General features: G+C 34.0%; 1 protein-coding gene across 4 annotated transcripts in view; it reads left to right on the forward strand.

The window, feature by feature from the left end:
- Csrnp3 (cysteine and serine rich nuclear protein 3) overlaps positions 1-27,972 on the forward strand; it is a 168,373-nt gene that overhangs the window by 86,353 nt on the left and 54,048 nt on the right. For all 4 annotated transcript variants that reach the window (XM_020184534.2, XM_074071004.1, XM_020184535.2 and 1 more), the window contains one exon: positions 14,481-14,651. In XM_020184534.2, coding sequence (XP_020040123.1) covers positions 14,504-14,651 — 148 coding nt within the window. In that variant the 5' untranslated portion in view covers positions 14,481-14,503. The remainder of the gene's footprint in view (positions 1-14,480; positions 14,652-27,972) is intronic.

The raw sequence follows: 27,972 nt of genomic DNA on the forward strand, positions 1-27,972 counted from the left end.
ATATTGGCTTTCTTGCCTAGTATTTGTGTGAAGTATTTGGAATTAAATAAAGGAGTTCTTTTGTTTGTAGACCATATACTATCATAAGGACAATTTTAAGGTTGTTTTCATTTCATTTTTAAGAGAGGGTTTTGACTTTGAGAATTTTCACTCTATTGTATTGCCAAACAGCTTAACAGAAAAGTAGTAGCTCCTTTCTGGGTTAGATGCCTTCACTCCCTTTTTAATTTTTCTAATTGTAATGAAATTGTGTTGGGACTTTTGAGAAAATGCTTGTGAATTCAACATATTCAACTTCCTATGACTTTTCCTTTCAGTTAAATCTGAATTGCAAAGTGATCTACTTAAATGTCACAGGCAGGGCAAAGGTTAATTTTTGCCATGCACATATATCACATTTTTGTAAAATATGTGATTACATCATAGTAAACTTTGTCCTGCACCAAATAAATGTGTACTCACTTTTATTTTTCATACTGTTCTTCAATTTCGGCAATAAATTTTAAGTAAACTTAAAATAACATGATATCCATATCATTAAAAAAATTAAATGTATCAATTCAGCAGTTATAATATTGATGATAAAAATGTTATTTTCATTTGCATCAACTGTGAATCTGTCTATATTACAGGTTACATGTGTATGAAAATATACTGAAAAAGAAGATGTAAAACAGCATTTAGTGATGAAATTACCACTTCATGCTTTTATATTTGCATAAGAAATTTTAAAATGACTTTTAGGAAGCTTATATGCAAAGAGCTGGTTCTTATTTAGATACATATAATCACTTTCTTTGCACTAAAAGGAGTAGTTAATTTTATTATGACTAAAATGTACTGGTTTGGCAACAATATCTTTTCAGTGGAAAGAAGTTTGGGGGGGTACAAAAACAGGGTGGTCATTTAAAACAGAGGACAATTATTTCAACTATTGATGAAATTCACTTTGTAGTGAATTTCCAGATTGTCATCCTTTATTACTCTATGGTGACATTATGTCATTTTTCTAGTATCTTGATTAATTCATGAAAAAGAATTCAGGTTTTGTGTGTTTTTAAAAATGCAAAAACTGCCATTCTTCTTCTAAACACTTTTCTTTTGAAACTTTCAATGCCTTCAGCCAAACAGAATATATTTCAAATAAGTTCTTTCCTTCTTCAGTTGATCAGAATATGCTGACCTTTGGTACAAACAGTATTTGTAGATTTGTGTTTTTATATACATTATGTGTGAATACATATCTATGAGTCTTATATATACTAAAATACATAATATACATATATCATATATAATGTTGCATCTACATTGTATATAATTCAAGCAGCCAAATAAAATATTCCATACTGTTCAGGCACATTTAATTCAACAATTTTTCGTAAGAATTATTTTACCTTCAATTCAGATAGTGCCAGTAGTTTGTCTGCTAACGTCTGTGTGTGTTCTAGGCGGAGAGGGAAGAAAGAACTGAGGTTAGCATTCATTTAGGCAGTTCAATACTTTTAACTTTGTAAATGCATCTGCTACAGTGAGCATATTCGGAATACAGAAATAAAACCACCATGTGGGCAAAGGAGGAGGGCCCATGAAGATTCTTGGAGAAAATGTGGTAATAGATAAATGTGAAATAAAGAGAATTGTTGTGCTTCTGTGAGCCACAAGAGAGCTATATATGTCCTGCAGCTAATTTATGGGGCTGAATATCCTGGATAATTTATGTCTCTATGCAAATTCACTCAAAACTTTGAAGTCTTTTTGCATTTGCTTGAGCTATGGCACTTCCCTGCAAATCTCAGCAGCTTGTGCATAGTAAACTCACGGTCTGGACACCTATACATATATAGAAAAATATATTTATGTAAATACAACTGAAACCAAATTTGAGAAGCAAAAGAGTAACTAGAGCAACCTAAAAAAGAAGTTCTTGGAGACATGTAGTGAGTGGTACTTAAAGAAATAGTATTATTTGAGACTTCAAAAGAATCTTTAAGGATTTTTTTGAAACTGAATTCCCTGTTTCCTGACTACCAGTCTGTCTTAGACATCATTTGAAAGTGGAGACCATATTGCAGGCTTGGAAAAGATTTTAGGGCAATCATATTGTCTTCACTATAGCAGCATGAAACATGGTCTAAAGTCTACAAATAACTCTTGTCTTCTCAAAATTGCATGTGCAGGTTTGAAGTTTTATGGTCACTATGTTGATCCTCCTGATCTTTTGGAGTTTAGAAATAGAAAGAGCTAACTGACTCTGACATAAATAAGGAAAGGGTTCAAAATAATTAATGAGTATTCAAAGCAACCCCACTGTTTTTGCATGGCGCTCCTTAAGAAACAATCAAACAGGAATTACCTTTTGATTGCTTATTCTAGAATTTAAATGAAATTGTTTCAGTTTTGTTGGAAAATACAAGTACAATAAAATTATGAAGTAATGTTAAGGATCGTGTTTGATTTATAGTAATACTATAGTGAAGTTGGAAAATGATTTTTATATTATACATCAACATTTTGTATTGCTAACATTTATAAGTTTAAAGGCCAGTTTTTAAAAGTGCTAATAGCTTTCATGGAAGAAAAAATATAATATGGATCACTCTACTTCACTGAGCAAAGTAAAAGTCAGTTTTCTTTATGGCCTCAGAGTCATTATTCCCAACATTTCACTTACCTATTATGCAACACAAAGCCGATCCCCACCTGTCCTCCAACACTGCATCACCTCTAGCTGTTATTTGCTTTTTGTATGTCATTTCTTATGCTCTTTAGCATTTCATTTTGTCCTACATCATGTAATATTTATTTTTAACATTGTAATTGTTTCTTATCTGAGAACAATTCAAAATCAGTTTTATGATCTTCATGATCAAATTTTTTGTGATGTTACATTTTTAGACTTTTTTTTGGACAGTACTGTGAATTGAACTAACTCAGGGCCTCTGATTTTCTAGGCAAGCACCCCAGCACTTGAGCCACACTCCCCTAGTCCTAAATCTCTAACTGTTGTGAAAAGGGAGAGAGACAAACATGCCTCCAGAAGTCTCCTGTACACTGAGCTTCTCACACACATGCACACACACACACATAGATAGTGAGCATAGGAACATAGAACACAGCAACATTTACTTTTTCTTATGTTCAGGGTACTGAGAATTGTTTGAATTCCAAATAGGAAATTATAATTGTTACTACAGTAAGAATCTATTATATTAAACTATCAATAATCTAATAGGGAAATGAGGACTCTAACAAATGTATAAGAAAAAACATAGAAACCAACTTTTTAGTGTAATTTGACTCATCAGTAGTGTTAAACATAGCTATTTTGCCAGTTTCATTCTCAAAGCCTGGTGGCAAATTCACACCTTCTCTTATGCTAGATAGGAGGACTCATTGCTCGAGTAATCCTCTATCTTCGTACAAGCTTATCAATCCACATATCCATTCAGAAATCCATTTAGTTGTGCATGGACCTGTTAATGACTTATATTATCCCCAGCCATAAACAAGGAATGTGAGACAATGAGCCATCAACCACTGTATTTGAAAATTCATTATAAGTATATGCAATGTATATTTTACCAAATATAAAGCAACTGATGCTATTCTAGTAGATAGTCAAATACACTCTGAAGTACTTTGTAGATTTAAAGAAATGTTGATTCCATGAGGTTAGTGTTAGAACCAGAACTGGTTTACAGTATCTGGGGAACAGCTTTATATTTGGTTTTTTTGAACATCAACGTTTTAAAAGGCCTGAAAACTCCTAGTTTATTAGACCATTTAATACAAGAAGACCTAATAAATTTCTGTCAATTTGTGCATATCTACAAAACCAGAAAAATACTGCATATAATACTGCACATTGTTTTCTTGATAGGTTAATGCTATTATTATATAGTTGATGGTGTATGATTTCAGGCTATATTGTAGAGTGTGAAGAGACTGAATAAGGAGTGGTTAAGAGCTTAGATTTAAGTCCTAACTCTGGTATCATTCCCAGAATGTTCTCTACAACTTATACTGGACATAGTATTTAAAATATGTCAGCTTCGTCTTTTTCATCTGTAAAGTGGCAATTATACCTCTATATTAAAGGGATTTCATAAAAATGGAGTAGCATGTTTCATACCTGGCACATTATAAATTATAACTAATATTAGTATTTTTTCATCCCATATGAGTTGATTTCTGGTGCTGATGAGCAAGTTCTTCTTCAGACTAAAGGTATAGAGAATTCTAATGGTTGGATATGAGAGAATAAAGAAGACATGTGTTTTCCCAAAACAGAAACCTACTAGGTTCTTACTGGTTATATGTAGGTAGTACTGAAAGCTAATGCCTGGAAGTCAGGTGAGACAAGTAGAGAGGCCATTTGCCATGACCATGAAGGCTCTAACTACTTGTGGTTTTATAGATATGCTGAGTCTTTCCAACTGGAAACACAATCTCCAAAAAGTCCTCAAGTGTGATGTGGCAGTACGGACCTTTAAGAGCTCTCTTGTTTTATATCTTTTACTATTTTTCAAATTTCCATACTTGCACTTTTGTTCCACACCATGTTTCCATGTGGACTTTGTACAATTGAAGTCAATAATTACTTATCTCTAATTCCATCCAGAGTTTCTGTCTCATCCACAGATTAAGAGCCTTTTAATTAAAGGGGGAGCCTTACACATATTAGGCTGTACTTAATGACATAATAGTGCCAGTTTCTTTGATCATGAGATGACCTTTATGCCACAGACATATTGGAATTTTAAGCTTCCTGTGAATCATAATGATGTTGAGCAATATTGCATCAATCGATCTAGTTACAAGGTTGTTCAAGAGAAACTTTAAAAATACATCTACATTTTTTGCTTGCAAATTATCTGACTGTTAGCATACCTAGAAGTGCTTTTTTTGGTAACTGTACACTGATAGCAAGTTATGGATAAACTGGAAGAATATTATGCCGCTCTGCACTTCTAGAACTTGTTTGAAGGGTTCTCTAGACATTGATTTCCAGCTTTTAAAAAACTGTATGACTTTGGTGTGACTTATTCCTATTGAGAACAAGTTTTAATTGTGCTTATGTTTGTAGGACATTCATTGAGACTTGAAAATTCAGTTATTTAATCTTACACTATGTATTATTTTTACTAATTGCTGTTTAATATAGTGTCAGCTGTAGGCTGAATAACTATTGTTCTTTACCTTAAATAGTAAAAAAAACTATATTTTGCCTAAGGTGTTGATTCATTTTAAAGAGTCTCCGAAGTAGTTTTTTCTACTTGTTCTGGTTTTAAAATCTCCATTTTCTGTATGGTTTCTTTGGCAGGATCCCAGTGCTTAGATGGATATGGCTCTAAAGCTTGGTCTTATTTTCTTCTGATGTGTTTTCTTCAGATTATTTTGAGGGAAATGTTACTTAAGTTCCTTTTCCCTCACAGTAGTCTGATGATACCTAAAGGAAAGGATCCTATATCTCTTAAATATCCTTTGATCTACATTGGTTCATCTATTTCACTGTTCAATTGGAAACTTTCTAAAAGGCTGAAGAAAAACTTATAAGTGCTAAGGAGGAAAAACAGTTATATTCCAGTGCTGCAATCATAATAATTCTAAATTCCTCCTTGTCTATGTGGTCTTTTTTTCCTTTAATGTGGTAAGCCTTGTCAATTGTTCAAAGAAATAGGGTAAGAGCTGTTATTTAGCCTTAAAAGCAAGCACAAAAATAAATTTTTCATTGACTTCATTGAATATTTTTGTTGTTAGAGCTTACATCAGGCCTGTGATCACTTTTCAACAGTTTTACAAGTTTTACCATGTTCTTGATTGGTTTTCACCTCACTCGCTAAACCAAAAGAGTATCCCAAAAGTTAACTTTTGAGAAGGCTTTTATATCTTAAACCAGTATGTATTCAATTTATACCATTTTGCTAAGTCCCAAATGATGGTTAAAGTTTAAATCAAAAATCAAGTTCAGTTTTCTTATATGAATACTAATCCCAATGACACACAAGTGCAGCAGCATGGGAACGTCTTAGGGAACATCCAGATAGAGTCACAAATAGAGTAGCCTAGCCATCCCTTCATCAGCAAGACATAAAATGACTTCTCCATTGCAGTTTGCACATTATGCAAAGTGAAGGAAGAGAGTGTGTGGTGTTTACAACTAGGCATCAGTATTTGCATAGTGGTCATAGCTTTTGTCATTTAGTCCCAGGTAGGGAATGACTTTTCATTAGAGCCTCTTTTTACTACTCGTATCCTGCTGCTTACTTTCTGAGGAGTAATCCTCTTACTTAAAATGATGCCTCTCCTTGTTTTGTTTTGTTTTTGCTGTTTCATTTATTTATTTTATCGTTTTTACATTTACTCATGTGTATACATTGTTTGGGCCACCTCCCCGCCACCCCCACCGCACGCTTCTGAGCAGAACCTCTCCCGCCCTCACATTCTCCAATTTTGTTGAAGAGAAACATAAGAAATAATAAAAAAGACATTGCATTTTTGCTAGTTCGAAATAAAGATAGCTATTCAGAGAGATGCCTAGCATTGCTAAAATGCATATGTGTGTTATAACCCACATTGGTTTATCTCTACCTGACCTCTTTGCTACTTCCTGGTCCCTTTCCCATGGCAGCCTCTACAAGTTTAAGATTACTATATTTGCTCCTATACAGTGAGCACATGAACCACATTCAGGTTTTAGGTTTCCTTCCCATTCCCTATTCCTCCCACGTACAGTCTCCCTTTAGCGTGTGACCCATGTCCAATAATATTACTGCATTTGTTTTGGGTTTGTAATCCGCATATGAGGGAGAACACATGATTTTTGACCTTCTGAGCTTGGCTACCTTCTCTTAAGATGATGTTCTCCAGTTCCATCCATTTACTTGTGAATGACAAAATTTCATTCTTCTTTGTGTACACTCCTTGTTGATAACTGAACCAAATATGACCATAATTTATTAAGCAAGTGTTGAGTATATATTCAGTTCACTAGGAACGTCACAGTCCAATGTGAGAAAATACCAGGCAAATCAGCAATTGTAGTACAATGTAGTAAGTGTTGATAAATGCATGGACCAAGCATAGAAGTCACCTAAACCCAGTGTGGTGCTGGTAGGGAATAGTTCTCAGAAAAGTACAGGGTCAGTTGTAAAACTTTGAGCAAATGATCTAGACTTCTAAAAGCTCAGCTTCCTTTGTTAAAGCTAACTTATAAGGTTTGAAGGAAGGTTACAGAGAATGAGTACAAAGTATTTGGCCCATGGTAGGTATTCACTAAATGCTGACAGGTATTATGATAAATTGAATGAGGTAATGTAACCATTTTTTAGACAAAGACATTGTCATGGAAAGCGCATATCAACCTAAAAGTATTCCTGTCACCAAACCATAAACATGGTAGTTGTTTATGAATATTATGTGGCAGCTGAGATAATAATGAAGAACTTGATAAGGAGGTGTTCTAAAACATATGCCTTTTGACATTTGTGTCAGAAAGACATGAGTAGGGGTGTAGTTCAGTGGTACAGAACTTTCCAGACACAGGTAAGGCACTGGGTTCAATCACAAGCATCACACCCACACACACACACAAAAGAAAAAGAAAAGTAAAAGAAAGAGAAAAAATAAAAGAAAAATAAGAGTTAGCTAGAAAGAACTCTGTCCTAGAAAATAGATGACTCTATGGTAAAGGGAACAGGAAATGAGGGCTCAGACTCTCAAATTTCTTTGATACTTTATACTAATATGTTCACAATGAATCATCTCTCTAAATTCTGGATATCCACCAAAGCAGAGGAAATGGTCAAATCACCAGAGCAGAAGCTTCTAACCTGGAAATCCATGAATAGATGGCATACTTTTGTGCTTATGTTCACTCCCTTACCCTCCAAAAACATTTGTTTCTTTCATCAAAGTCTCAAACTGCAAATCATGAAATTTCAAAACTGTTTAGATTCACTGCACAAGAAATAACTCAAATTTTTAACTCAAAATTACAAGCAACTCTCACATGAGAAATTCACACATATCTGGGAAATCCCATAAACATTTCTCCACCAAAAATATTTATTAGGCAGGAGTGCTCCCAGGGTTCTTGGCTTACATAGACACCTGGACAAGAGAGGTACATTTGGCCGACTTGCACTTCTCACACTGGCATTCCACCAACAGCATTTTTCACATTGGTGGTAGCCTGTGGAAACACCTTACAGGATTTTACCTTGTGTAATCAATGCCAAATCCCTTTCCTCTTGGCAACAGCTAAGTTATTTTCTTGCCAAATGGGTTAGGCATAAATGGATCTAGTCTTGTGGAAGATTTTTTATATTTTTAGGGAAATAATAAGCTTTCTTAAAATGAATGGAATACTAAATATTCCAGGTATCCTTTTGTTCACTGAGTTGTAATTGTCTGCATTACTAAGACTGATGGCTTATCTTCTAATAAACACCTACATTACATATAGGTTTTGAAGAAAGATTTCCCCCACTTACATGTGCAGTTTTTTCTTTGAATGAAAATATTATGTGTTATAACTACCATCTGATTTACTGGAAAAAATATTGATAGAAGGAAACATAGTATAGACATACTAAATTCTAATCCTGGGTCACTAAGAATCTTTGACAGAGTAGTTAATTTGGTTTTTCATACTAGATCTCAAGAAATTTAAAGCCTCTTCATGTTTCCCTATACCTTATATAATATAGTCTTTTGCCTTGTATTATTCTGGATTTACAGGTAGTAAAAGGATGATGTAGAAAACATTACATTAAACATTGGGAAGAATATATTAAGCAAATGAAAGTGTCTGCAACTTCTTTGTTGGGTTTCAATGACTCCTTAGCTCACTCTGTGGAAACACTCTTAAAGGAATCAACCACAGCCAGCATCAAGATGAAGGAAACAAAGACTCAGGTGGTAGCAAAGTGAGGGTCTTCAAAAAGACACTGAATTTATTTTGACTGTATCATGGAGGAGTGGTCTTTATTTTATCTAGTCTTCAATTCAGTGGAGTACTATGCGGGAATGTAAGAATTCAATGAATTAGAAGAAGGAAAAGAATTTAAGGACTTTACAAAGAAAAGCTTATAGAACTTAGTCAAAGGCTTCAGAAAAAGTAAGAATTGTTCAGATCTTATGAAGCGTGTCAAAATTAATTTCTTTAAAAGGTCAACTGCAGAAAGTGTAGACTATTCATTAGTTTTTGATGAATGTAATAGTGTAAGGAGAAAACATCACAGATTACTCAAAAATCATGATTTAAAAAAATTGTATATGAAAAGTAATACTTAAAATTTTAAAGTTAAAAATGCATCAACATTGTAGGACATACTTGTCCTAACTAAAGATATTACCCAAAAGAGTAAAAATAATTTATAACATGATGTTTTTGTATTTTTTCCTTCAACTGAGTTCTTCTTTCTTAAATGTTGGAATAGAACCTATGCAGCATCAGTCCAATGAACCACTGTCCTCTTTCTGTATGCCCAGCCCAGTTATGAATAACTTTAGTTTTGCCAACGAAGTACTTCTTACCTACTGTTACAAGTGAGCCACTCACAGGTGTTTTCATCAATGTGATTATAACTGACTTTCACCTTATCTTTGAATTTGGTGAAGAAATCAGAAGAAACATCAAAATTGATATAACAATTAAAAGTGATATAATGAGTAAAAGTTATAGAACAAAGCTTCTTTTTCTGAGGTCACTTCTTTATAATAGTTAACAAAACATTAGGAAATAGGGACAGAATCTCAGAAGAGGTAAGATTAAACATTAGGCAAATGTAAGTAGATTGTAAGAACTCAATGAGTTACCTATGAAAGCTGTGGAATTTTTAGGCCATCAAAATGTAGAACGAACAGTATTCCAACATATATCCAAAGTTTAGCTTCCATCTGCTTAATTTGGCATTTTTAGCTGAGCTCACCCCCTTGTCATTATTTTATATCCTGGCTTTTGATACTTTTTCCCTTTGATCTCACTATTCTCTTTTTTCTTCCCAGAAGTATATTAAATGAAATAATTAATTAATGGTTATATTTCTGATAACCATAGAAAATATAGTGCCTTTTCTTCAATATTTTCAGTATGTTTTCACAAATTTCTGAGCAATGGTTATATCTAATGTAAATATGAAATAGTGCATGTTAATTAAGAATAGCATGTTTAATAAGCACGTTTGTTAATGTTTTAAAGTAAAGTCATTCTTAATTAAATTCAGCAACAAGATAAGGAGTACAGAGAAAGGAGAATCCCAAACTGAGTATCTGGCCAAGAAATAAATTGAGGGACTTTATTGATATATGGAAAAAAATTAAGACAAACCGGTGTTATACAAGGAGAGGATACTAGCTTTGAAATGAACAAAATACCACTAAGTGAGATTCTCTGGAATAGTACCTATTCAGGTGGTTTCCTATTCACAATGTTTTCCTCTCTGCCAAGTAGTTGAATGATCAAGGAGCACCTGATCCAAGTTAGGGCTAAAAGTTGCTCAATTCTTGGAACATTGAACTTGAATTCTGAGCCCTACAGGTAAGTTACTGTGTCTTATAGCCAGTAATGGCAAACACTAAAGAAAAGATGAAGGAATTTCTATAGTTCTAACCCCAGAAACTGTCCTGGTTGCTGCATTTTTTAAGTTTTAGTTTATAGCTATATTTCAGATTGTGCAAACTAGTCCCATATTTTCCTAAGGAAGTTTGTTTCCTTATGCTGGTCTAGAGTTGGCTTTTGTGTGTTTATAAGCCAAAAATCTTATGATGTTTTGAGGTCAATTTCACGTTTCATTTTGATTCTCATTTATTAAAACATGCCAGATGTTTTATTAGCCAGGGGAGGTAAAGGATTCCCACCTTCCTGCAGTTCTCAGTCTGGCAGAGAAAACAAATATGATATAGTAATTAAAGAACAGAAATGCACAAATATTTATTGAGCACCTATTATACATAAGCCACTGTTCTATGATGCCCTTAGAATATCACAAAGAAGAGCACAAAGATCCCTGTCCTTCCACCTTTTACTAGAGGATGAAAGCAATAACTAATAAACATAGAAATATGTAAGTAAAAATTAAGAATTTAGAAGGTGATAAATGTTATGAAAAAAATTTTAAAAAATAGATTAGAACAAAAAATACAGAAAACTGCTTAGCAACCAGAGAAGTGGCAAGTTAAAGAAACTGAAAGGTTAGTAGAGATGAAATATCAACAAGATCAGTGACTCAAAATGAGGATAAAGGGGTTATTCAAGCTGGATTGTTAAGGACTTTGTAAGCCTTTTTGAGGATTTAAACTTTATTATATGACAATTTGAAACTACTTCAGAGTTTTAAGGTATTCACTAATCTGATCAGATTTTTATTTTGAATTTATCATTTTGCCTGCAATCAGAAAACACATTGAAAGAAAAAACAGCAGATGGGAGAGAATTATTAAGAGTCTCTTGACCTTGTCCTAGTGAGACAGTATTACCCTGGACCTGTGTGTTTTGTGAATTGGACAATGCTAGTTGTGGTAAAATGGCTGCTATCTAGGCTTAGATTTTCAGTTTCTCTTATTGTTCAACTTTCCTTAGACTGTTAATGCTATAGAAAACCAACTTGAAATGTTGATGCCTTTTTAATTGGTTTCATATCTACCAAGATTAATTGTGCATCATCTTTCAGAAGAAAAATACAACATTGTATTTGAGGAGCTGTGATAATTATATGATAGACACTCGTTCTTCTTGCCAGGATCTGTACCTACCTAGCCACATATTGCCATTCTCAAATTTTAAGAGAACCAAACAGGGCATAAACCAGGCAGACACGACTTTATTCACAGAATCTTCTCCCTATATCCTTGTACTGTTTTCTCTCCTAATAAATAGATGATGTAAGAGAAAACCACATGTCTCTTTACCACACCACTATTAGGTAGATTGCAGGCTAGATACCATATTTTGTTATGACATTTTTATGTGCTTATATGGTACTTTTAAAAGACGGTGAGATGAGAGATGTATTTTGCTTCATTACTGCACAAGCAATTCACCAGTTTTGTGGGCATCTGCAAAAGATATGTTCCATGTAGTTATTTGTATGTTTAATTTCTAGCTTGTCCTGGTCTAGTTCTGGCTCCTCATTTCTAGAGATCTGGACAGGAATGTTATCTACCTTTTGGCCCCTTTTGCTTCATCTCTTGCCTATACAAAATGAATAACAAAAGAAAGAAACAGACTTTCATTCTCAATGTATCTCTTTAAACTTTCCCCCTTTCATTCTTGAGGAAATGAGACAGGGAGAGAAGAATAACAAGTACCATCTTTATGATGTTGGGACATGGTTCCCTGTAGCCCAATTTGAGTGTACCTTATTCTTGAAAAAAATCAGCCTTTCCTGAAGAAGTGCAAAGAAGGGGGAATGGAACTTAAGAAGGCTATGGTATTTAGCTGTTACCATTGTGTTATCTTATTATAAAAGTGTACTTTTTAAACATAGGTTTCCATCTTCTGTTACTTTTTGTCTTGGAGTCTCTCCCTCATGAATTACTTTGCATCTTGTTTGAAGTGAATCATTTTAAAATTTATATCCTGTCCTACTTTTATTTCAAGACTACTTAAAATATCCTTTTTTGCTCTTTATTCTGCTCAGATATGCATGAGGATTTTATGCATTTCACACTCTTTAAGATGAAGAAAATAATATGCTAATCTAACTAATGGTAAAATCAGAATAGACATTTTGTTCTCAGAAGAGTGGACAATTGTATCTTCCTGTGGCTGTCAGCAACTCCATTGTTAACAGAACAATCAAGCAGAAGACACGGATTAATAAAACAAGGAAGTAGAATATGAATCTGGGGGTATTTTTCTATTTGATGGACCCCAACAGAGTAGATACTTGCTCTTTGAGACTAGGTAACATCTTTTGTACCCTCTACTCCACAGAAGGAGTCAATAATAAATATCTCAGTTTCACAGTACATGCTTAGATGAATGAGTAGATTGAAATTAAGAATAAATACTAATGAACATCTCATATGTTTTTATTGAAAATCACCAGGAATGGTGAAAGAGGAGATTTTGAGCAGGAACTGAGTACAGAGGTATGTGTCTTTCTAGAGCTGGCATACAGATGCTTACAAGGAAGGTAAATCCAAAGAGTGAGAAGATAAAATACAGACTTAAAATTAGACAGTGTCCTCACATTTGAGTATGCATCAAAATCACCTGACTTGGTTCTTTGTTAAGGGTAAAATACCGGGCACAAATCCTGGGAAATTCTGACTTGGTAGATTTGGGGCGAAAGCTGAGAATTTGCATTTTTAACATCTTTCTGACGCTGATCCAGGTAACATACCTTGAAAACTACTGAATCAGACCTTGGAGGGTTGGCCCAGTTCAGGGGATCCGAGTGGGCTGCTTGCTCTGTGATCTGCACTAAGAGGGGAAGATTTTAAGATTTCTAAGAGCAGTACTGAGATAATATAGCTGAACAGAACTTGGAATAGTTTTAAGGTGCTTGCTTCCTCTTGACCTGCAGGACTGATAGCTGTACTTTGCCAATAAAAGGAGAATATGATTTCAAGATCTCAGATGGGAGTTAAAATCACTAACATAAGTGAGACAGAAAATAGAATACATGGAATCCACTTAGCAATATGTTCAGCTAAGTTAGCCTAGTTTTGCAATGTAAGATCATGTACATATATCCAAGTTAATTTATATATAGTTTATTCTTTAAAATAGCAAAGAAAGTTCATGTCCTTCATCTGACTGGAGAAAGGGCAGCCTCCTCACTCCCAGGGGAAAGACCATTCATCTAACAGACAGAATTTAGAAGAAACCTAATCCACTGGTCACTCCGTACACTTCCCACTCAATTAATGCTCTCTCCTAGCTCAATGGTCTTAGATGCTTCTGAAAAAGTAGTAACAGCTTTAGTAAGCAGGTACCATGGGGACAAATTTCACCTTTTTACAATATTAAAATGGAAACTACCTCAAAATTCAGAACTGATTTCATAAATTTCATTATCCTTAGCTAATTAGGTTTCTTGAATTTTAAGTCTTGTATATAAAGTTTATACATACTTTTAATGTTTCTTCTAGAGGAATTTTGTATAATGTAGTAATGGTTTGGGGCATTGGGGGATGTTAGCATTTATTTTCTTTATAGAATTTCATGGACTCAGTGGATTTTTCTCAGTTTGCCAATGAAAATGAAGTGGTATTAAATTAAGATGAAATGCACTATGTTTAAAAAAAATTAAAATGTTTTGTTAACCAAATGGTCAAATACTCATATATAATCTCATTCCATTTTTGTTAATTTGAAAATAAAAAAAATTCTGCTTAGTGATTCTTTCCAGGGAGCGCTATAGCTCAGCTCATGTATAAGAAGTCACATAAAAATGACTCTAGAGACCTTGGCTACACATCCAGCGGTCAAATATTTCAATGCTCCACTGCTCTCGTTCCTGTTACAGGTACATGTGACAGCACTGCAGCTATGAGTGGAATTTTAAAGAGGAAGTTTGAAGAAGTTGACGGCTCCTCACCCTGCTCCTCTGTGCGGGAATCAGATGATGAAGTTTCCAGCAGTGAAAGTGCTGACAGTGGGGACAGTGTCAATCCATCCACTTCTAATCACTTCACCCGTGAGTACTACAGCCATACCTGAAACCAATTGTCTGTATTTACAGTGAAAAGACTTGTGTCATTTTGGCATTTCTTAAACCTTTTTTTAAATAATTTTTTTAATGTTTCTAATCTACCAAAAAAGAAAAAAGTGAAATATTTTTGAGGCACCTCAGCGGATTGCTTTATTTAGATAATTTTGGGCAGTGGATCATTTGATCATGTTAACAAACTAATTCAATGAAAATGGACATTTTATTGTTACTACTTTGCCAAGAAATAATCCAGTGCCCTGGGAATAGATGAGGACATTTCGAATAAATCCAGGTTAGAAAAATATTGTCCTTCCGTAACTGATGTTATGGACATAAGTGATGTGCTCTAGGATGGAAAATAAAAAGTCTGCCTCTAGGAGTGGAAGGTCTCGGATAAGATAGAGCTTAAGCAGTTGTGCATATAAAAGAGATCTAAAAGCAGCAAAACTCTCCTTGTGTGCTGCATAACTCTCCTGTGTGCAGCATAAAGCCCCTTCTCCACTCATCCCTTCATTCCTGTTCCCCAAGCATAATACTTAAAGTCCACCAAGAAAATAGAGTTTCTCTTTGATTCCTTTTCTGCCACACTGTGACATTTGCCCTTCCCGTCAGGCAAGTTAGTGTGAGGTTTAAAGAACCAATGTGAAAAATGCTAAAGGTGATGCAGTCTGTAGGCCAGAGGAAAATGACTTGTAATAGCTAAGTGTCTTTTTGAATTTATGTCTCTAAAGCAAGAAGATTGTAACATGCCACAATATCATGATAGTTGGTTTTGGGTTTTTTTTTTCTGATTAGCTGATTTTGTTAATTTATGAGTCTATCACACCATTTCCAAAAATGTGGCAACCCCTAAAAAACCAAATAATTCAAACTTTTAAAAAAGGCAATAAAGAACTGAATAGCTGTTGAATATAAGATAAATAGAATATAATCAATAGCATTCTTTTGCAAAATCACAGTTAACTGGAAAACATGAAGTGAATTACAACTATTAAAGCAGAAAACCCACAAAATTTTGGGGGACAAAGTTATTGTGACCTGTAGGTGATGTATACATACATCTATACATATGATAGTATGAAATGAGTGTGTGTGTTTGATTCAAAGGAAGGTATATGTTCATGCTTTTGTTTTTAATACTAGTAGTGATATGATACTCATATAATATTAACAGTTGTTTCCATAGTATAGTGGTTATTACATTTGACAAACATGTAATATTAAAATATATGATCATATCTAGCACTTATTAGATACATACTAAGCTTGATTGGTAACTGAGGCTTAAAGAGCCTAAATGTCTTGCCCAGAATGACACAGGCCTTGAGCCCAGATATATATACATATCCCCAGTCACAATCTTTACTTTTCCCACTATTTCTATCTAATGAAAAAAAAAGGATATTTTTTAAAAGAAGCCATAAATTTCGAAAAGTCAATCCAGATTTCAAATTATACTAAAAAAAAAATTTTTTTCCTACTATGCTCTACCTAGCATAGTATAAATGCCAACATACTATATACAAGCATTTAATAAAAGAAAATGAGCTTTATTGAACAATGGGAAAGGGAAGAATTTTTCAACAAATGGTTGTACTATTAGCAAATTTGAAAAAGAAGTAATTTAAACTCCCATCTCATGACATATGACAAAATGTATTTCAGCAGGGTTAAACAGATATATTCAAAAAAATATGAGGGAAGTGGCATATTTATTAGGTATTTGGTAGGGCTGTTATATGAGCTTTGAAATAATAGGGGAAAAAATCACATTTGAAAACACTTTAACATATTTAATGATATAAAAATTCAACATATCTGCTACAAAACCTCCAAGAAAACTCAAAGAAAAAAAAGAATAATTTGTACTGGAAAAATGCATTAAATATGGTATAGAGTTATTTTCTAAATCAAGTATAAAAACCACTTGATAAGAACAAAAGCCTCTTTAAAGATAATTCACATGGTAGGAAATATGAATAGGACATATTTTAAAGTGTTTAACAATTATATACAAAATGTGAATTAAACAATACTAATAAATTGCATTATTATGAAATCATGGCGATTTCATCTCTTGAAATTAGTATCCCTCCCTCTAATACAAATACTTATAGTAAGTGCTGGTAGAAGTCAGCAGTGAAATTTAGAAGGAAACTTTGTAAATATAAGCGATATAGAAATATTCATAATTCTGTACTTCAGAGAACTTATCAAAAACAAGGGAAAAACTATGTAAATAGAAAATGTTGATGTCTAATAAATAGCAGCATCAAAAAAAACCCCACATAACAGTGGTGATAAGAGTTTGGGAGGGAGCACAAAGTAACACATCTAAGAATGAGAAAGTGATCATTGAGTCATATTTACCTCATTCAATTAATTTTCATTAGACTGTACAGTAGTATGTAAAATGCTTATGAGATACTGTTAAGAAAAACAGAAGACAAAATTTTATCTGTGCTGCAAAGCAAAAATCTATGCATACAAGAAGGCAAAGAATGGTTTGTTGTCTTAAAATTGGAAATGATTTGGTTTGTTGTGGGATTAGGATGGATGATGAATGCTAATTTTAATTTTTGTTATATGCATTCCCACAACATGAGTTATGTCCAGCAGATGTTAATTTTTCCATTAGAGAAAATACGTATGTCCAAGAAATTACTGAAATGTTTCAGCATCAATTAATCAGTGGTAGTGGTCATGGCTTCTTTACTAAAATGCTGATTTAAAATTGTACCAATCAGACTTTGAGCACATGATAAAAGCGAGAGCACACAAGGGAGGGGTGAGGATAGGTAAGACACCTAAAAAATTAGTTAGCATTTGTTGCCCTTAACGCAGAGAAACTAAAGCAGATACCTTAAAAGCAACTGAGGTCAATAGGAGAAGGGGACCAGGAACTAGAGAAAAGGTGAGATCAAAAAGAATTAACCTAGAAGGTAACACACACGCACAGGAAATCAATGTGAGTCAACTCCCTGTATAGCTATCCTTATCTCAACTAGCAAAAGCCCTTGGTCCTTCCTGTTATTGCTTATACTCTCTCTACAACAAAATTAGAAATAAGGGCAAAATAGTTTCTGCTGGGTATCGAGGGGGTGGGGGGAGAGGGAGGGGGCAGAGTGGGTGGTAAGGGAAGGGGTGGGGGCAGGGGGGAGAAATGGCCCAAGCCTTGTATGCACATATGAATAATAAAACAATAAAAAAAAATTGTACCAATCAGAATGTAGCAAAGATTTTCCATGGTCCTTAATTAAACAAGTGATTTAGTAAAAAGTGATTTTTCAATTTAATAGTTTTCTTTGTTCACTATTATACACATTGTGATGAGAAAGATAAAGTAGAAGAAATCACCAAAATCAAAAGACAAAAATTCTACCCAGAGTATTTGCTGTATAAAAGCTTTAAGCATTTTAACAGTTGAGAGTAGTTAAAAGGGTTCCTTTTTCCTAAAACTGTATTTCAAATCATTTGCCACTCCAGGAATCAATATATAGGTTTTTGAAAATGCTTTATGTATTATTTCAATGAGATTAAAGGATAAATTTATTTGCAGTATTTTATTGATGTGACTTTAGTTATAAAACTTCAGAAATGTTTTTATTGATGAATCCCATTTCTTTAACCTACTTTTCTACTGTCAAAAATAGAAAGGATTACTTAGCTTACAATAAAGGTTTTTGAAGACTATCAACTTTATGTAGCATTATGAAACAATTTAGATTTACACTGAGATTTTTGAAGCATAGTTGCCTTTATTTAAATCTCATTTATCATCTTTCTAACTTAAATATCCTGTGCATTATCCAGTGCTTTACAGACAATAGCAGATTGTATGATATTTTGTTGTCACTACACATATAGAAATTAATATGATTGTTTGGTACATGTCAGCAGATATGGAGTAGAAAATTCCACGCTAGTCAAAGCTTCCCATTAAGATATTCATTTGTAGCACACCACATTATAATAATAACAGTTTCAAAATGTAAATCAATAAAGAGAATGATGTGTTTTTCCTTGCACTTCTAAATTTTGCTAGGCAACCGGCATACTCTCCAGTGATCAACCAAGGTCATATCTTGTACTTCCCTTGAGACAGAAGCAGCAGATTCTGCATGACTGTGGAATGCTTTGTTTCACCAATCCCTATGGCGCTATAGCCAATCAGTCTGCACTTGAACACTCAAAAGGAGAGCTACAAAGAAACTGGAGAGGTGTTATTTTTTTCCTGCCCTCTCAAGGTTCTTGACAGTTCACATGAGTAACAAGAAGGTTTATGATGAAACATGGTCCCAAAAGGAACACATTACTTTTCCTACAACAGAGTGTTTTGACAAATAAATGAATAGTATATAGGAAGTGGAAATATCAAGAGGTAAAAGGATGGACATTGTAAATGCACATAAAAGCAGATTATGATTATTTTACACAGAGATAAGATTTTCTAATTTACAGAATACATTCCCATTCTTGACCTCTTTTAATATGCAAAAATTGCTGTGTAGTTGAAATTATTATAATGTCCATTTTATAAACGTAGAAATTAACAATCAGAGATGTATTTATAATTTACCCAAGAACTGATATTTAGAATCTATGTTTCTCTTCCTGTCTTCCTCTCATGACTATCCTTTTGTCTCTGAATATCCAAGGCATAAATACGCTGTCATATGCAACCAAATCAGTCTTTTCTCCATTGTTACTCACTTCCACTGATTCCACCTTTCCTAATGGGATTTGACATCAATTGCCAGTAGAATACGGATTTTGATGTGAAACTATTGGAGGTGTGACTGGAACATGTTTGTCATGTTCTCTTTACTAAGCAGTTAAAATATTATTGAAGATTTAGATTCAGTTTCAATAAACATGGTATAGCTTACGGTACAGGCTCTGTGGTAGGACCTTTCAGACATATCACAGTGATGGGTTCTTAATACTATGTATAAATTAAAGATACAACATTGCAATATTATTTTAAGGACTTACTTTTGCAAAGACAATCTACCCATGAATCAATAACTTTTCAAATAATGGAGAAATGTTTAGGAAAAAACTCAACACAGGAGTTTTAGAAGTCTTTGAGCAGGCAGTTGGATCTCATGACCCTCAAAAATTCCTTTGTATTCTGTGATAATAATTCCAGAACAAGAACACAAAATAGCCATCAATCAGAGCCAAGACAAAGTGGGAATGATAAGCAGCATAGGTAAAGACACCTCTGAAAAACTACTCTTAAATTAGAGGCCCTTCTTATTTCGGATAAGAGCCAATCAGTTGGTTTGTTGGTCCAGACCTGGAATCAGACGCATCTGGACATCAGGCACACTCCAGTTGAATCATTAGGTGCTAAGTTGGGTTTGTTGGTGATGAGGAAGTTAAGTAGTTAGGATAATTATGAGTGGAGGAAGACATGAGCTAGTGGTCCTTTGAAAAATATTCTCTTAAATATTCTGTAAATCTTACTGACATGCAAAGAAGTTGTTATCCGATCATTTCATCTGAGAGATCATGGACTTCAATAATGATAATTAGAAATAGCTACTTGCTACTATATCCTCTGGCTTTTCTTAGACCATTTTCATTTTTCCTCTTTCTTCCAATCTAGGGCTGTTTGCATTCTATACCTTTTTAAGGTTCATATCAGATATTTCTTTCCTTATGAAAATTTCACCAAGTCTCATTTCATTTATTCACTTTACCAAATCTACCATTACTCTAATCTACCAGCATCCAAAAACTTAAACAATGGTTTTCTTTCTCCTTTCCATTTCAGTGTTTTCTGCCAAATTGAGTGATGTCAGTGGCCATGTGACTGTTCACTGAACACATTCCTGACCACCTCTATCCTGGATTCTTACTTCTGTTCCACCCATGACCTTACCACCACTCTATTTAGCTGCTTATGAGCTGCACCCATAATATTTTTATAAACTACAACAGCTCTATCTGTGAAGGATCAGATTCATGAATTCCAGGCTCAGACCACAGTCTATTTTCCTTCCACTTCCTTCCTCCCCTACACATTTTTTAACCTCATTCTCTTGCTTTCCCCGTTGGAGCACCCACTGCTTATCTTTGCAAACTTTCCCATTTGCCCCATTATTTAAATCTTACATTTTATTTGCAGGCCAGGACTCTTAACCACTTTCTTAACATCCTTCATTCCATATCAATTTTTAATTTAAAACACCTGAAAATTTTTAAGAAGTTTTGGAAAAAATGAAAAAAAAAACCGTATATTTTCAAAATTAGCTGCTCTGGTCATTATTGCTATGCAACCGTCTTACTAAGTACCTGGAACCAATTTTCTTTTCCACCTCGAATCACCCAGCATTCATAATTCTTCCCAAGTCACTTTCCCCTCCACTTCCTACCTCATATGCAGCACATCATCCTCTCACCATCTTCACCATGCCTTCATGTTGTCCTAACCTGCAACTCCTTACCTTCGTAGGTAGGACATTCCAAATGAGTTTGAGGAAATGAGTATATTTTTGTTAAAGGCAGGAACAAGTTCGTTGTGTACCTAGCATCTTGTGAGCACTTTACAAATATTTACAAATGTAAGTGGATGAATACCTGGACATTTGCTGCCTGCATCAATGAAGTACTAGGAGCTAGAGGTATGGAGTAAATAAGACACAGTCTATTTTCATGTCTAATAGCACTTCAGCATTTTTCCAACACTTACTGTTCCTTCTCTTTTAGGGAGATTTGAAGAGCAGAAATGTGTGTTCTTCTCACTACTTACACTGGTGCTAGTTCAATTACTGTTAAATACTTGATAAAATTTTAACATTTAGTTTCATAAAGACTTGTCTTTTTTATTATGACTAGACCTTATAAAGTAAAAAAAAGATGCATTTATTGTAGGACTTCATAATGACATTGTCAGTAGTGAAAATAGACATCCCTTTACAAGTGAACTCTAATTTGTGATTTTTTAATCATGTTATTGTGATATATCTGGATCCTGATATATCGGTTATCATATTCAAATGCATGTAATGGTGAACTGTGTTTTAAATAGGATTCCACTGTAATTATGCATTCCTAACATGTAACTTTCTGGTTTCATTTGCTTATATATAGCTTTCCTGGCAGCAGCATCTCTGTTTAATTGGATGCTGTGCAGCTCTTTATGCAGTAGCTATATAACACACGAGGGAATTCAAGTTGCTTTCACCTTCACCATCCTTTAAACCAGCTAGCATAAAAGGCATTACTAAGTCAGATCACTAATATCCTATAAATACAGTTCATTTAGCTCTTGTCTGATTTGTTTTAAATTCAGGATGGGAATCTCACATTTAGCCTTAATTAGTGATAACATTACATTTAGCTCTTTACTTGAAGAATTGTTTTTTCTTCTCACAGTCATATTTTACATATATGAATTTATTTCAATCTATTTCTGTTCTATCACCCAAGTCCATATAACTACTCATCTTCCCTTTGTTTTGCTGCACAAGCCTGCACCTCTCTCTCTCTCATTTTCTCTGTTTCCTGTCTTATCCAAGCCTCTGCCTCCCCTCTATGCAACAATTCTTCACCCCACCTCCAACCCCTCAACCACTTTCAGTTAGACTCATTACTGTAGCTTCCAAATCCCTCAGTGATTGAACCTATGCTTTTCTGACTCTTGACCTGTCCAAACTCCAGCGACACTGATCTTTAATCAATTCTTTGCACACAACAAGATTTCTTCTACTCTGATTCTGTTTGGGCTGATCTTCTGGCTAACTCCTTATATTTCATATTTCAGGTTAAATATTAGCTCTTTAGTGTAACCATCTCTGGGCACCTCATCTAAAATATTTGGCTCCAAAGTCCTCATCTCTTAGAGACATGCATGAAAATTATAGATGCCTTGGAGCTGCTTTCAAATAGCCCAGCAAAAAAGAGAAAAAGATGAAATGAGATTGGAAAAAACATTGAAGCTATAAGTTTGCTATAACATTTCCAACAATTATAATTAAAAATTTCTATAATACTAAAAATATATGTGTAAGTCCAACTTATTCTAAAATTCCTATGAAAGGGTAAATGTCTAAAAAATTACCAAGTACAATTTTGAGAAAAAAATAAAAAAAAGAAGAGGAAGAAAGGCAGGGGTTTAGGTTTAGCCTAATGAATCTCAGCATTTAAATGTGAAAATAGTTAAAATCCATGGAATTAGCTCTCTAACTTAAGAAGTTAGAAGGAGGCCCACATTTGAATAACAACTTGGTGTGCGACAGAGGAGACATTGAGAATGAGCTGAAAATGGAGTGACTGTTCCAATAAAAGACTTTTATTAAAAAAAAAAATCAGATCCTTACTTTATACCATACATGAAAATAAATTCCTAGCAAAGTAAAATCTACATGCAAAAAACAAAACTGCAAATTTATAAAAAAAAATAAAATACATATCAAGGTAACAAGCAAAAAGTATGGAACATAAAATGTATTTAGGTACATTAAAAGAAAGCCACCTATACACCATCAAAAAAGCCAAAAAATGAGCTCCAGATAAGGATATGTTTAGAAATCACTAAGCAACAAAGACTTAGTATTTGAACATAAAAAGAACTCATACAAAATAAGAGTTGAGGCAGTAAAATTAGGCAGGAAATAATTCACAGTAATATGGAAAAAGTGTTAATACAATTTAAGAATCAGAGAAATTAAAACTGAACAAAGACACATTTCCACACATATTGTATCTTCAAATTAGCAAACTTTTGAAGTTTATGGATATCGCATATTGACAGGTGGGCTGAACAAGGGACTCTCCTAATACCACGTGAATGTCAGATGTTTCCATCACCTAAGTAAAGCTGTCATGAAAAGTTAAAAGACTAAGTGTTTATCAGTATAGGATTATTTAAGTTGTAGTTTGAGCATGAGATCATAAATTGGATCAGATTGAGTTGAAAAAACAGGTTTACATGTATATACTCTTAAGTAGAATATATAAATTGCAAAATCCTACAGTTTGATAGCTCTTATGTAATTAAAATGCTTGAAACAGCAGTTGTTTAATGGAAGTAAAAATATATATAACAAAAGATGATAGGAAACAGTGTAAGATGAAGAGCAAAAGAATAGGTGGGAATGTTTTGTGCTTCCTTTTGTATTTTTAAAAAAGCAACCTGAAGCATGTGGTTTTTGGAAGTTTGAAATAATTTTTATAATTTTTAAGATCCTATTATATAAATTTCAAAAGATCTATTATATGTGCTTCACATATGTTTCTTTTAGGGGAAAATCCACGTGCCAATCAACCACCTCCTTCCCATCCTCATTATTTTCTTTCAGTAAATCCCCCTTTTTTATTCACCATTAGTATATGTCACAATTTGCACTATTTTATAGTATATTGGTTACTTTTAGGTTTCTGTCTTGCATACAGTTGTATTCCTATTATAGAGAAGGGCAGAAGAGACCTGTAGCACTTCCAGGCCAAACATGATCATTCATTAGAACTAAATTTAACACATGCATTTACAACCTTTATCTTGTCCACATTGATAACCAATGAACACTATCAAATATTTTCTTAAAAATTCTTTCACATACATTCTTTGCCTGAGTCCTAAAATGTAGGGAGCCTTATCTTTCTCAGGTGTTAGACTCTCAGCTCCACAGTTATCTAGAAAAATTACCCATTAAAATGGTTTCTGTGCTTATAAAATATACATGATCACACTGTAGCAACAGTAAATCCCACATAATCTGTTCTTTATTCCCTGTAGGTTGTTAAAGCAGAACATTGTTTCTTTAGATGATCATCAGGAAAGTTGTTAGCTTTTGTTTGGGAGCCATTGTGAAAGAAAAATACTTAAGTTTGCTATGATTTTTCTTTACCTGGTGTATCAAGTAGAACTTGTGCGAATGGGACTCTATTGCAAATTTATCTAATTTGATATAATTTAAAAAGCTATAACCACAGAGTCGGAATATCTTCTCTCATTTTAGTTCTGTTACAAAAAGTACTCTGGTCTTGATTAACCATTTAACCTGATTGCTCGTTTGTAAAATGTGAGAATAGATTGGTTTTCAAGTTATTGTAATTTGCATAGGAGTCAGATAATCCCTGTACCCTCAAATTATAGTATGCTTCTGATAGTTTGTTATGTCTGAGTTACTTATCATATTTGAAGACATCTTTGTGCTTTTAATGTTTATGCTTGTGTATGATTACTGTAGCCATGCAAAGTCCAATAGACCATTTTGTCTCATGCTTTTATCTTGTAGAATCCACAAAAGTAAAAATCATATGAATTATTTTAACAGATTTTGTTTGGAGCTATATTAAATAAACAGATTACAGTTTCAAAGTATAGTACATTACGACTGAAAAAACAGTCTAATAATAAGGACTGAGTAAAATTAAGATACAATGGATGAAATTAGGAGTTCTATGTAATACAAAAAGTTTGAGAAATGAGTAGATTATTCATGTATGCAATGTTTTTTAAAAACAACCCTCAAGGCTGTTTTTAGTTAAAATATAGATTTTTACAATGGGATATTTAAGGTTTACAAAAGAACAGTACAAATAAAATTTTCTAAAGAAAATCAGAAAAGAAGAATTAGAAGAAATGATTTGTTTTAAAAATGTGGTGGTCTGGTATCATGAAATGTTATTTAGAAAACTAAAAATCAGCAGTTATCTCATGTGCTAACAGAATCTTAATATTGGTGAACTCAACCCTATTGGCTAACAGAATGTTCAGACATGCAGGCAGTGTATGTTAAGAGGCTTCATCTGTCTTAAAATACCTTCTAACACGAAACTGAAATTCCCACCATTAAAGTGATCCCTTTGGGATGAGCTCTGTGAGATGACTATTAAAGTCCACAAATAGGTAGTAATGCATCTAGTAGTTTAATGTTCTGTCTTGCGTCAGATTACCTAAAGTCTCACAAAAGTTTGTGTACTGGGAGGCAAGTATAGCATTATCTCTGGCCTTAGATTTCTTCATCTGTATACAAATACTGCCTAGGGCTGAGTATGGTGGCCCACGTCTATTATCCCAGCTACTCAGGTGGGGAAGATTGGGAGGATCACAGTTTGAGAATAGCCAGGGCAAAAAGTTAGTGAGACAGTATCTCAACAAACAAGTTAGGTGTGGTAGTACATGCCCACGATCCCATCTATGCAGGAAGCTATAAGTAAGATTATCATGTTCTGAGCAAAAATGTGAAGCCCTATCCAAAACAATAACTAAAGCAAAAGCAGGACTGAGGACATGGCTCAAGTGGTGGAGTACTTGCCTAGAAAGCATGAGGGTGGGGGGAACCTACATTATAAGCTAAAATGAGTGGATACTGGAAAAACATTTTACATTGTTCTTGATATTTAGTAAGCACCTAAAAAGTGTTTGCTATGGTGATTATGATGATGATAAGTCTTATTAATAGTTATTCTGCAAAACTAGAGCGCAAATCTTCAAACAAAAGCAATATATGATAGCTGTGTTTTTAGCAGAGTGGGAGTGAAGCCTGGAAAAGATATAGGTTAGTGATGCAAACTCAAGTGTCTTCAGAGGCAGACAAACCATGTAAATGTGAGAAAAATCCAGGTGTGTGTCAGGAGGGGATGAATCACATAGTAGCTGTGATAATAAAACTTTCCACTTCGCTCTTTTCACTCTTGCTGGCATTACTCTTGAAAAAAAAAATCATGAATTCAGAATAATAATTGCAGCAGCAACAACTGGCAATTATTGAGCTTTCATTAAATATTCAATTGGGCTTAAATATTCAAGCACTTGCTTACTGAGCACAGCCTATCAAGCATGTGGTGCTCAGAGATTTTTAGTGCCTGCCCAGCAGCACTTGGGTCAGCATCTGATCCATGGTCATGTGACTCTTGATCACGTATTTTAACACATTGTATCATATATTTTCCATACTATTGTTGAAAACAGCATTCTTATTCTAACCTCACTTTTCAGTCTTCATAAAACATCTCATAACTTTTATATCCATTTCGGAAAACATCGGATATTCTACTATTAATAAAACAGCACAAGGATTTAATTTTAAATAAGAGAAGTTCAACAAATATTACATGAATTGGGTTCAAACTGAATATTACTGTATTTGCTTACTAATTCTTTTCATTCATAAAACCTTTGATTTCAAATGCCATGATAAAACTTTGGTGTCTGGAATTTTTCTGAAGCTGAACCATCCAGACTTTGATTGCTGTTGATGGATTCTGAGGGTTTTGTTTGTTTGTTTGCTTGTTTATTTGTTTGGTATTTTCTTTTCAGATCCTCAGAGTAAAAGGAAGACGGCAGTGTTGTGACTTAAGGTTAAAACTGAGCATTGCGGCACCTCTCAACTAGGCAGGAACTGCATCAGAACTATGGAATGGGGGTGTTTTGGCAGTGCCTTCCCCTTGATTGACCACATCAGGCTTTAAAAATATCTGTGGGTTCATTAACGTCAAGCATTTGCAGAGCTCTCTTTGTAGGCCATCTTAATGGAAACGTGAGAGCTTTTATGAGTGCACTCCAAAATATGAGTTATGGGAAATAGTCACAGCAAATGTTTGCTTGATATCTTTTACACTCATTCACCTGAACTCTAGATGCTACGAGAGCATCGATAAAGTGTGGTGTTTTGTAAATATCAGGACTGAGAAATAAGTCTTGGTGTAGGTATTTCTGGAAATGTTTCTATAACTTTTATCAAGGGCATTTATCTTTGCTAGAAGAAAGTAGTAGTAACATGTCACTAAAAGTAAAAGAGAAAGAGGTAGGGAGGGAAAAAGAAGATAATACATATTGAAAGTATATATTTATGTACTCAGAATATGGGAAGAAAGGAATAAAAATGATACAAAGTAGGGGAAGTACCAGTGGGTGAAGAACTGTGCTTGGCTCAGAAACAGCACAGACAAGCATGCGAGTTGCTAATAAATGAGAATATGAATTATGAAACCTATCACAACTGGTCCAGTCAGCATCTCTTAAAGTTTCCAGTAAAAAGACCAAATCTATTTGTTTCAACCTCATAATAAGGTTGAGTTTTTAACTCAAATGATAAAAAAGGTGAAGATTTTAAAAATGTTTAGTATTATATTTTACATTCATTAGCTTACTTGCTTCTCACTAATCCTATGAGATGGGTAATAACTTTAATCCTACTTTATAGATGATAGAACTGGAGTTTTAAGAAGTTTTACAACTTTCCCAGAGTCCCACTGTTAATGACCCTGGAGCCAGGTTCAAACCCAAGCAAGCCTCAACCAGTGTTTGAATGGTTAATACTTAAAAGCATCTGCTCATTGAGGCTTT

This window comes from Castor canadensis, chromosome 4 (assembly GCF_047511655.1).
Source record: "Castor canadensis chromosome 4, mCasCan1.hap1v2, whole genome shotgun sequence".
Classification (NCBI taxonomy): domain Eukaryota; kingdom Metazoa; phylum Chordata; class Mammalia; order Rodentia; family Castoridae; genus Castor; species Castor canadensis.